At 37.6% G+C, this 12,956-nt stretch overlaps 1 protein-coding gene across 2 annotated transcripts in view; it reads right to left on the reverse strand.

Annotated features, from left to right (window-relative positions):
* Positions 1-12,956, reverse strand: part of PRKN (parkin RBR E3 ubiquitin protein ligase) — a 693,755-nt gene that overhangs the window by 556,303 nt on the left and 124,496 nt on the right. For both annotated transcript variants that reach the window (XM_042025061.1, XM_042025060.1), the window contains exon 2: positions 5,856-6,019. In XM_042025061.1, the coding sequence (XP_041880995.1) occupies positions 5,856-6,019 (164 nt within the window). The remainder of the gene's footprint in view (positions 1-5,855; positions 6,020-12,956) is intronic.

Consider the following 12,956-nt stretch of genomic DNA (forward strand, 5'->3'; position numbering starts at 1 on the left):
TTAAAGTTTTTGCTTACCCGTTTTCTCTCCTGCAACCTAAAGATGGATCTGAATTATAAAATGGACAGCATTGTAAACATATGAACTGGGTTACACTCATGACAAGGGGAAAAGATTCAAGTGTCTGCCTTATGCAAGTATGTAGGTGGAAAACAAAAGACACATCTAATATTGGGGCAATTTTCAAGATAATTTCATTCTGAAACACTATATATGCCTTGAGAAGAACTAGAGTGCTTTGTCAGAGGAGTTTCTTATCAGCACTGTATTTCATGCAAACAGTATTGCAGTTTCTGTATCAGACCCACACAAAGCAACTGCTCTTTCAAAAATGGATTTTGCAAAATTCACTTAATGGCCTCAATACAGGGAATTTTAACTGCCTAAGAGAAATTATTTAATTATTAATTTAATAGGTTCAAAATTTACTGAAACTGTCAGCAAAGGGGAAAAAAAACTCATTTAAAAATTTGGAAATTAATCTAAAAAGACAGCACATGTCATACAGAAATATTATGAGTCCATAAGACTCCTATAAGAACATTGGCACCAGCACCCCTATTCCAGGAACCCATGAACCAGACTCAGCAGACAACACAGAATTCATCTAGGTACCAAAAGCTAAAAAAATCTAGAAATTAAAACCCCTTTTGTACCGAATGCACAATTAAGAAAGTTTGCAAAGAAAACCCTGCCACAGTTTGTCCTCAATCATCAGCAGGACAACAAAAACACATTAAGAAATATCAGAAGAATCAAGAAGGACCCAGAAAATTTCAAGGTCATATTAGAATCTGTAGCTCCTATCAGAAATGGCCCATTAGTTTTTTGAAATTATCAAACTACTTGAAGATAGTTTACCCCTCATTTAGATGTAGTTAAATATTTTTCATAGTCTTCTAATTCCAGGAAAAACTTAGCCAAATAAAAATAATAGAACACAAGTGCATTTAAAAGCAGAATGGAAATGTGTTTCTGGGCTTGAAGGTCTCCTCCATAAATGCATTTAGCTCTTGATCTGCCAGCACAATTAATGAGCAATGTATCCTCTTAAACAACACAGAAAATCTGTAGACCCGAGCTAGCCCTGACTTAATATCACAGTAAATATGGCTCTGTGGTACTTTCCACATGCACTGTGAGCATGCAACACCATGAGGCCCAACACAAGTCTTGGAAAAATTTATTCAACACATCTCTGTTGTCACAGTGAGTCTGTAGCTGTCAAAAGAACCAAGGGTGAGCAGTCCTGCCATCCTCTCATTTAGCCAAGTCCACATTACCTGGCAACACAGATGTAGCATCTCTAGATTTCCTTGTTACTATAATATACCTAAGTATAATTCAGCTATCTTTTGCTGTTTTGAAGAAGTACAGTACACATCTCTTCCAGCTTTACAAGAAATAAAAGACCCACAGATCAATCAAATATTGACCAAAAATACTGATTTAAACACGCACACACATAAAATGATTTTTTTCTCTTTGAATTTCACATATGATGATTGATTCAGTCAGTATGTCTATGGGCAATTCTCTACAAACAGCATTTAAGTATGAAAATGTTGGCTCAACAGTATTCTGTAACCCACAAAACTGCTGAATATCAAAGTTGTTTCCGTGAGTGATTTGGTATCCTATATATAAAACTGTAGATTGTAGCACAAGGCAGTAACTGTGCCAAAAGACCCAATCTAATCTTAGCATTCAGTACTTTATAATTAAACATGGGGGGTTTTTTGCTGGTGAGGGATAAATTTTGCACTGTGTCACCTGGTTTCTTCTTTGAACCCTCAGTAAAATGAAACAGGGCAATATAAGAACTGCTGGAAGCTCTGTTGTACTGCACAGTGCTTAGAGAGCAAGAAAGTTGCCACACATTTATGTACACAAGGTCCTTCTTTGATGAAATGCAATACTCCATTGTTCAAGTACCTGTTCCTGCTAAAAACCAGCACCATTTCTCCCCTACCACTTCTCTCTTCCCTCCTTTGCATAGATGATCATCTATGTTGCAACTGTACTTGTGTTGTTCCTTTTCACTCACTTTCAGTTATGTTTATGAGCTCACAAACCAGTGTTCAACAATAACTTCTAGTCGTGCTTCTTTGTTTCTTGAATGTACATATAAATTATTTTTAATCATAGGCAAGCACCTATATGGATGGATGCAGCCAAAGCCAAATTCACATGAAACCTATGCTCCAAGCATCAAGCCTATGCTGCAGTCAAGTACAAGCTAACGCTGATCCAGAAGCTGTCTCAGGGGAGCACTGCTGTTAGCACAAAGCTAACAAGCCCTGCTACTTACCACATGCTTAGTCTTTCTCTGTTTCAAAGAACAGTATTTTCTAGCTTTACCTCATATAGGAAACACTGTCAAAAAGAACTGGTACAGAATTGGGAAACAAGAATTAATTCTATCCCTGTTTTGCTACTGACTGTGGACAAGCTAAGCTACTGATTCCCATCACATCATTGTCTGCTTTATTCATTTAGACTGTAAGTTCTGCAAGGCAGGGAATCTCTCCTGCAAACTGTTTGCAAAGAGCTATTTCACACAAGGGGACTCTGAGTTCTCCAAGAAAGAAGAAGTCTGTACTAACATAATACTACTGCTGTTATCAGTAGTAAATTTCAAATTGCTTGCACTGAGCAAAATTGTTTATCAATACATATTACATACTTTACTACCAGAAGCTTTGTTAACTAATTTTGCCATTCTCAGAGGCAATGACAATACTGTAAGCAGTTACCTCCTGTTAGAATACTTCAAGGTCCCTGATATGTTTATTCTGTTTGTGACTCTGTTATGGTTCTGTTCTTTCCGTCTTAGGATTGCTACAAGAAGATCTTTCATATCTTCCATACTCATGACAACCTTCTGAAAGAATTCCTATTTTTGGGTCTATATTAATTAATTACTTCTACTCATTCCAAACTGAACTGTAATCAGCAGGGAGCTCTTCATCATTCTTCAAAATGTTTAGCACCCTTAAAGTGACACCATTTGCTAGGCTTTTAGGAATCAGCTTATAGCTCTAATTCCTTCTTATGAGATTCAAATTTGCAGGTCTCATTCTTCATCCAGTCATTACCAATCTTTGCTTACCATGGCTCTAATTTCACTACTTGTCCCTTAGTCACTAGCTTAGATACTGATCTCCCCTGTGCACAATGGAATCTATGTCTAATCTTCCTTTCTTTTTTCAAGGACAAAAAACACTTATCTGTGGAACCAAATTAAATGTCTCCACACATATTTCACTCCTATCCCTCCTACAAGTTTTTTACTCTTGTTGTTGATATCAAAGTACTTATTTAATATCTCAGCACTTTCTTTCTTATAATAATTTCTCTTTAACATCTGTCCATTCCAGCTTTATATTTTTTACAAGTCTCAGCTACCAGGAAAGATTTTGCCTTCTCTCCAAACAGGAAAACAAACACAGCTTTCGCATTCTCAGTCATGTTTTGTACCGGCCGCCTGAGATTCTAAGGGAGCTGTCAAGCCAAATCTGGTTGTTCTGTGAGCTGTGAAACCAATAAAGTTTGCTGTCCTGAAGTATTTCCTACATCCCTGCCTCATACTCCTGCAATTACTGCAACTTCTCTCATGTCCTCTATAATCTCATTATCTGTAATACCATCAGTTCTTTTTCCTGACCTCTAGATTCTTCCACAGTACCTTCCTTGGGCAAATAAGTTCAAAAGTAATTTACCAAAAACTGAAGGACAAAACGGTTTTACCAGAAATTCTATGCTACTATAAAACGAAATGACTTTAGAACATCATCTTTAGAGTAGAATTTTTCTTATTTTGCATCCAAATCCATAGCTCTAGAAAACAAGAGTTAGTTAATTTGCTCATATATGATGTTAATTCTGAAATTACAGATGCGACATAAATGCTAGCAGTTAGTACTTCACTAGCACCCAAGCTTTTATTAGCTTCTTATGCCAAAAACCCAGATAGCCTACCACAGGAACCCAAACACCTCCAATACACAATTCTTTTTCTTGTGTTGACAAATTTCCACGATAAATAAATATACATACACAATCAAAAGACAGAAAAAAAAAAAGGAAAAGCAGAAACAAATTAGAATGCATTCAATCAAATGTTAAGAATAAAAGTGTAGTTGATACATGCTGATGGTATTAATCACTGCAATATTTAAGTCACCTAAAAACAGAAGCATGAATTGTACCATCTGAAACAGCTTTTGAACTTCCCATCTGATTTAGAAACCAAGAGTCAAAGCGATGAATCTAGATCCGGTTTACTAAACAACAGGAAGTCCTGACTAGACATGATGATTATGACATTCCAAGGAAATTACATCATCAGGAGGTCTGTATACCTGTAATGCAATTTTTAATTTCCCTGGCAACAGACTCCATGTTGTAGCCAACAACAAACTTGGTTGCAAGTGTCAAACTGGGCTGAAAATCTGTGTTACATGCTGACACAAAATGGCAGTAATACCAACACCTGCAGCTTGCCAGGAAAAGTGAACTGGTTCAGAAGCTTCTGATAGAACAACACAGACACCCCAATCTAGCAACTGGCAACTTACAACTTCTATAATTCACATGATTGTTTTTCATTCTCACACTTTCATATATATGTTCTCACGTGTGTGGAGCACACTGAGCACACTGCAGGTATGCATCAACACTACTCACAGCTGATGCACTGGAGACTGACAGCAATTCACATTTCTACAGCTTCCTTTGTGTGCTCCAACTCCCTAAAGCCCTTTGCAAAACAACAAATACCATACTCAAGGAGAAGCAGTGATAGGTCATCAATACAGTAGTGACTTTCTGTACCCAGGCTTAGCAGCCATTCTGAGCACAACAATATGTCTGAAACATGAGTACAGATTAATCTGAATAGTTCTGCCTGTGAGGGATCTTTTATGCAATCACCTGCACTACTACAGGTTGTATCTGGAGCTCTTCGATACCACTGTAGAAGGATAGCAGTTTCATTAAATCAGTATTTGCACTCTGCTGAAAGGCCAGTAGGTTTCCCCAAGTTTCCCAGTTATCTTAAATGTGTGATCTTATGCTAAACTCTGGCTATTGGAGTGAATTGCCAAATGTACACACTGGATAAACAAAGCTATTTATAAAGCAACTGCAGCTGCACTGGTAGCAGTAGCAAAGAGCAACTTTAACGTATCTTGCAATGCTTCCTGCTGCTCACTACAGATGAACAGCCCTCTGCATTTATTGAACAGTTTGCTAACCTTCAGGAGCTGAAATTCAGATACCTGCTTATAGCTGCTCTTCTGTGCCCTCCTGCTCCTCTTTTAGCTTCACACATTTATGAGTTCAGTGGTTTGGAGAACACTTCTGTGGGCTTTCTGATCTGGAACCACTTCTCCAGCATCACACACACCTGTGCAGGCACAGCAGCAGCCATGTAGCTATCCTCCAGGGGTCACAATTGGGTTACAAATTCTATAAAATGTGATGACTGTGCAGCCTGATTCAGAGCAATTTATTCACATCCTTCTTCATTAAGATTCAAATGGAATAAGTAAGATAGAAATTGAACAGATACAGAAATTGTGCATGGCTTGCTTCTGTAGTCAGTAAACATTTATTCACTAGACACAGCTCTCTCTCGTGCTCCCTCTCTTTCCCTACCCTTCCTGCTTGCTGTTTTAATGCATAATTAAGAAGGTCAGAATTAATGAAGCAGTGTGGAGTAAAGTTCAAGGAATCCCCAGGCACTATTTATTTTATTAGATCTCAGGCATGAACATCAGATTGGCAGCATTAGAGGCAGAGGCAGTATAGCTGGCAGCCGTCCAGGGGAGAAGCTACCAAGGGATTCTTACCTGCAGTGTCAAGTCATTGCTGAGCTCCCTCCCTGCAAAAATCACCCGCAGCTGGTCAGCTGGAACTCCCTGTCGCTGGGCAACTGCCTCCTTCAGCTGCAGGATGCTGGCATCCGAACCAACCTCCACCGGGAAGCCATGGCTGGAGTTGAACCTGACAAACACTGAACAAGAGCAAAAGATCTTTTTAAGCGAGCATTTCTCATGATATGTTTATACTAGAATGACAGCGAGAGGCTTACTCTTCAATTACAGGAAGCATTTACTATTTTCAGAGAAAAGCTATTAATATCCCAGCATAGTATTTTTAACCCCCTCACGGAACAGAGCGTGATCAATAAATAAAACCCGTATGTTTCCCCTTGGCAGTGTTAGAAATGACATAGAGCATTTAGAATCAAAAGAAACCCAGCTAGGCAGCTGTCCAAGTAGTTGCTACCTGGCACAATAAATTTTCAGTTCAGTCCTCACCTTCAGAAGAACAGGGCACATGCACTTTCTGTGTCCCTCGTGCATAGCCCCAACACATATAACAAATAAATGCAGGAAACTGAGGTATGCTCTAGAGCCAAAACATATTAAATTAAACAAGGGAAAACAATTCCTTGTTACAAGGCAAGCACAGTCATATAGACTGGTTTCCCACAAATGTAATTCTACAGAAGATAATGATGGAAAGGAAATCACACATTAGAAGAAATCAGAACCACAGAATTCTGTATCTGGAAGTGTTCTATTACAGCAGAGTCCTTTCAGAATTCACTAAAATATCTGCAGTACATAACTCCTGTCAGCATCCACCTTCAGTGCAGAAAATCACTACTGCACCAGTCACATCATTTTTAGAGCTGCAGCAACTGGTTTATACACTCAGAGAAGCCTGGCAAACAAACTCATAAGCTTCCAGCCATTCAGCTGGCAGAGCTGTTTTTCATAAGGAGTCTGAATGTGCTTGTTGAGCCATTGGTCAGGGGAATGACTGCAAGACCTATGAAACAGGAAAAAACCTCATTACATCCATATCAGTCACGGAGATTGTATGTACAGTAGACATGTTCCCAGTGGACTGCTTTGACCAATACTTTCACAGGCAGGAAGCAAAGGAATTAGCAAAACCCAATATAAAACAAAAAAATCATTTATATCAATTATACCTGTCACCTAAACTGCTTGGGTATTGATTATAACAACCAGTCTTTTTAATGATTTATTTCCCATTCCCACTACAGCATTTTAATGCTGTATTCCTTTGCATTTTTGTTGACTGACAGAAGCATAAGCTCAAAAATACTTACAGATTTTATAGAAATAACTATTTTTAGAACTAAAAATAGGAGTCTTATGATTTTTCCAATGTACAGTCTACCTGACAACTCCAAAGCTGTCAAGTTTAAGAACATTTGCATATAGCTGAAGTTGCTACCATTGTTTTGCTCAGCCACCAATGTTGTAAGTATTTGCAATTTCACATCTTCAGTTCAGATCTGGCTAATCTTTAAGGAATAAGGCCATATTCCAATAAAATTAAATGCAACATTTTAAGTTTTGTACTTGAAAGTACCCTCTTAATGTACTAAAATGCAGGGCAAGACTGCACAATCCAGTGTTAGGCAGGTACCCCGCAGTACATCTCATTATGGCGTTTGATTTCTATTAAAGGGTGTTCTGGAAATAACTAAACTGTGCAAGCTGTATATTCAGACTGTTCAGAAGAATCAGTGGGATTTGAGTTTTATTTTGATTATGGATTGGAGACCAAAGGATTATTTATATGACAAAAGGTATTTACAGCCAATGGCAATTGAACATTTCCCATCTTTTCAGGAACACACAATCATCAACTGTAAATAACATTATCCATGCCAATAGCAAAATATATAGTTAAATCAATGGGGATTATAGTTTAATAGACTACACTGTGACTATGTATGTTAATATGTATATTTTAAGATATTTATATAGATATGCTCACATACACACAAAATGAATACATGTGTATCTCCAAAGAGCTCTTCCTAACTCATACATAACCCTCTTTCTCTTTAGTCTTGCAAAAGCCAGTGTTATTGGTTTTGGGGGAAAAAAAAAAAATCAGCAGATGCAGTGACTGCAAATCAAATGGTAAAAGTAAAGGGCTTGATAAAAGAAGCATAAGAAACCACCATTTATATTAATTCCACAGCAGTATTTATTTTTAAAGACAGTATAAACCCAACACACTTACTGGAAATGTAAGTCAAGTTTAATATCAAGAATCTCAAACCCTTCTCTCTAATAAATTTTTTTTTATTCACTTACAACAGGTATATTATTGTCCTCCCAGTGTGTATGAAGTATCAGAAATTTAGTCTCCCAATTCTTACCACAAGCAAACATGGGAAATGAGTGTGAGTGCATAGTTTTCTTCTTTACAGCACAGAAGCCTGATGAGCTAACTCAGAAATAAATGCTAAAATCCAAATTTGCTGGCTGGAAAATTCCAAGCCACAAATATTTTGCCCTTAAGCACTTTTATTCTATTACATAGTCTGCTATCCAACAACTCTTTTTAAGCAAAAGAGCAGAAGAGACCTTTGCTTACTTGCACAGAGCATAAAAAGATTGAATACAAGCCTTCAGTCTGTGGAATAAAACCAGAATTTCATCAATATAATATATCAAACTGTCTTTTTAGGAAAAATAAACTCATTTTCTTTTTGACATTTCACCTGATTAACTAAATAATCAATATCAAGTTGATATTGTTAACAACACATGTTATTCAAGAGATCACAGGTGAAGTTGTGCAGACCTTCCAGACCTCTTCTAAAGAATACATATGTTGAAAAGATTTAGAATTTAAAGTTTGTCTACTTAAATGTAAATAAATATTGACTTAACTGAAGATTAGAGAATTTACCTGAGGCCTGAATTGCTGGCAGAAATCCAAATGAAATAAATATAGTTAGTCAGACACAAATACATGGGGCAGGTGTGTAGAAGAGTTGCAGAATTTCAGTGAAGGTTGGAAGAAACCCTGGGGGCAGCCACCCCTGCCAGAATCTCAACAGGCCACATTCCAGAGCCCTGGGATTCAGCAGCCTGTCTTCTTTGGCGAGTCGTATCAAAGATTCCAACACTTTAATCCCCATTGTTATTAATCCAACAGGTTTTCCAGTTCTTAATGGAGAAGATAAATGTAAAATATTGGAGAAGCTTAGGCCTTGCCTGTGAACAAACTGTGAAAGCGCAGTCTTGATACAGAGAACCAAAGCAATGAAGTGTGGCACAAATGAAAGGAAGTTGTAGACGTCTTTACATTGCTGCATGCACAATACAAATTTCCTTTTTGGTTCTGACATAAAATAGCCAATTATTTTTCTTCTTAAAGTAATGAATGGCACAATCCTGATTTGCTGCACACCAAAGAAAAGCTATAATATAAAACATACTATTTGTGGCAAAAGAACTCACATATTTAAAATTTAAGATCTTAATCAATAAGATCTAATTCCCCATTCTTCCTATGGACAAAAAAAAACCCCAAAAGAATGTCACAAAAGTTTAACCTAAAGGCAGTGTAAAGTACGGGAACCTTTTTTTATTTTTAAAAGCCCTTTCCCTACTGAGCTCAGGCAAGAAGGCCTTTGAAATGCTATTTTCCTAAGATTGGGGGGAAAAAAAAATCTTGTGACAATATCTGTCTGTGGTGATCAGATCCTCTTTGCCTCAGCACGTGACTTGAGAACACAACTCCTGATAGCTCAAAAATCTCCATCTAGATTATTTCACACTTGAAAGTATTATCCCTTCCTTTTCACTATTAAATTTTTGTCATAAACTGTGATTAATAATTTATCCAGTACAGCTAACCAGTTTAGCACAGATTAAAATCAGAATAATGCACAGAAAGGATAAGTAAAACAAGAGAAGGTAGGAATCGAGACAATGTAAAATCCTTGCCTCCTGATAAAGTACTGTAGAAATGTTCTGGAAGTCCCTCTATTACCACACAACTGTGCACCACCTCTCAAGGCACAGGATGAAGGCAGCTGTTCCAAGTATCTTTTTTATTTCAGCGAATAAAATAAAAACATATAAAACATTTTTTTTTCATATCCCTGGGGCTTTTACATCTTCAGTCATACAAGATATTGTTCTGGTATTCTAATCTTTAGACTCAATTAGCATTAGATACTTTATAAACCCCAGTGAATATCAGTTGCTGCTTGGAATTTCTGCAACCTAAATTGTAGAAATGCAACTGTAGGATATATGCAGTGTGAGAAACTAGCAGCAGAGCACAAGATAATGGATGGCACTAAATCTTATTCCACAACTTTTTATTGTTATGTCCTGGTGCTAGGGGAACTGAAAAAAAGGGAAAGAAGTAAAGCAAAAGACTAAAGAGAAACAAAAAATGGAAAAATATGAGTTGAAGAGACTCTGCAAGCTGAGGTCTGGACTGGAAAGGAGTAACTCAGAGTTGTGTCAGGCTTGTATTACACAACCAGTCAGTACATCTTAATAAAAGTCCAATCAAATGGTTAAACAACTTTGTGCAAAGTTCTTTGAACTTTGTCCTTCCATAGCAACTTAAGCAGCCTGGAACTGATATGGTCCTTTTCTTCACATATCTGTGCATTTAGGTTCTGCACTGAAATAGGAGACCTTCCCAACACCTTTAGCTCCCAAGAGCACTGGAGAGGAGGGTAGTTTAGTCAGCTCCATGCAGGAACTCACACCTTCTGATCAACAAATCAATATGATTACGCAGAAGCTTCTTATTGTTTAAAATACACTCCACTCACACATCTCACAACTTTGACATAATACCCTACTTATACGCTTTGCTTACTTATACATTCTACCTACTTACATAACTTATACTGTTCACTTACTTATACATTTTATAACTTGTAACTTCCACATATCATACTACTTATACATCTTACTTACTTATATCTTTTACAACTTCAACATAACACAGTACTTACACATTTCACTTGCTTATCTTATACTACTTATATATGTTACCCTACCTATACACTTTACAACTTATCCATAATACACTACTTACACATTTTGCACCTGCTGTGCATGAGATCTCACATTGCTTGATTGGTTTCTCTGTTTTGTCCATGAACTCCACATGCACTTTTCTGATAATATGACTGGCTTTACTCTAGTGCGGCACAGTCCTTTTTTATCTATTCCTTGCTGTCTTAGTATTTATTTTTTCAGCTACTTCTTTCCCAATTTAGCACAGTTTACTTTCAGTCCTTGATGAATTCCTGAGGGCTCTAACAGGTGGGGCTCCTGATCCAGGCAAGCAGCATCAAGATGATGACCACAACAAAACCCATCCAGTGATCAGCAGCCAAGTTAGTCCAGGAAATCTAAACAAGAAGACATCAAAGGACAGAGTGCAGATATAAGCCTATCCCACCTCTCCCCTCCAACCCTCAGACTGGAGCTTAAAAACCCTCTTGGGGCTGATGTGCTGCCGCTGAAGGTGGAAAGGCCAGGTGAAGCCGGTGAGGGTAATTCCAGCCTGGTCCCACTCTGAGGGCTCTGTAAAAATAACTAAAAATGGTTTGGCTGGGGTACACTATCAAGGTTCAAATACTTTACAAAATTCCACTTTAATTTCTCCTCTACTTCCACTACATCAAGTCCCACTTTGGAGGCTGTCACTGTAACAGAGCTCTGGACAACTGGCTTGCCTGATTTTTTTTCCTTGACATAAATATGTGATAAAATAAAATTTTATCATCATTGGAATAAGCAGTCCCATAGCAATTAATGAATCCCTTTCATCAATTAGCAAAAACATCCTTAGCACTCTCCAAGAAAACTCTCAAACAGATGTCTTTTCATCAAAAAGTTGCCAAATTCTGACGATTTGGAGGCAAGCTGAGATAGCAGGATCCCAAGTCTTGATGCTTTTGCAGTGAACATTCTGCCAACAATTTCCCTCTTCTTCAGAGAAGGAAATCCAACTACAGAACCTCTTCTGTCTACACAAGGAGGGAGATAGTGTCTCAGAAATAAATGATTTCACACATTTCAGTCTGTATGGCTAAAAATGAACAACTTGAACACTACCTCAAGATGAGTGGGTTGCCATTGCAGATATTGATGCACTGGTATGACATTTTCCTGGAAAAACACCCTGGTATGTATTTTGCACCAGGTCCAGGGTGACAGGTATATGCAATGAAGTTACCCCTGACTTAATGAGTTACCACTCACTGCTGAGCCATGATAACTGGAAGGATTAGGTCTCCTTGATCACTGCATTTGTGAAATAAAATTAATGCACATTAATGTAAGCCAACTTCACAGGCGCAGCAGAAAAAGAGCCTACACAGGCAATAAGTGGCAACTCATTAAGCCGGAGTAATTTGGTTGCTTCCGATCATTTGTAAATTACCTTCACCTAACGAATGATTTTATGATGTAGGCACACATAGAGAGCGATGTAGTAATCTAACATAAACAATGTCTATAAAACCTCATCCTTGGTGAGGTTATCTCTCCCCTTAGAAAAGAATAAACTCTCAGGAAAGCATCTTTAGTGTTGGATAACACCAAATGAATATCATAAAAAAATGTCCCTTGATCATTAACTTACATGTTGAGATTTCTCCTGGTTTTATTCACTTTTTAAATAAAAATAACAACTGGCTTTTATTCAAACTACTGTTTAGGGAAAGCAAGACAGTATTATTCATAAATACTAAATATGTATCCAATGACAGTTTTCTACAAAGTCATGAGCAGCACAGAAAAGATGAGTAGGGACAGGACATTCACCCCCATCACAAGATTTAGGGGGCATCATATTAAATTTATATGAGGCATGTTCAAAAGAGGCAAACCCACTACATTTGCCCACACTACTAGCAGCAGACCTTCTGGAAAACTCTGCCAGAGAAGTGGTAGATGCATAATGTATAAATTTGGTTCAAGGCAAGAAAAGAAATGGGCAGTTTCAGGCAGCTCAGTAATCTCTATACTGGAAACAAAAGACTAATATACACAAATACGTAATAAATAGTTTATACGTAGGTTTTGAGCTCAGAAAAGCAACGCCTTTCAGTCGTATGCTGAGCCAAA

Source organism: Corvus kubaryi, unplaced genomic scaffold (genome assembly GCF_017639235.1).
Source record: "Corvus kubaryi isolate FWS band 111438036 unplaced genomic scaffold, C.kubaryi_AGA036_p1.0 37266, whole genome shotgun sequence".
Classification (NCBI taxonomy): Eukaryota; Metazoa; Chordata; class Aves; order Passeriformes; family Corvidae; genus Corvus; species Corvus kubaryi.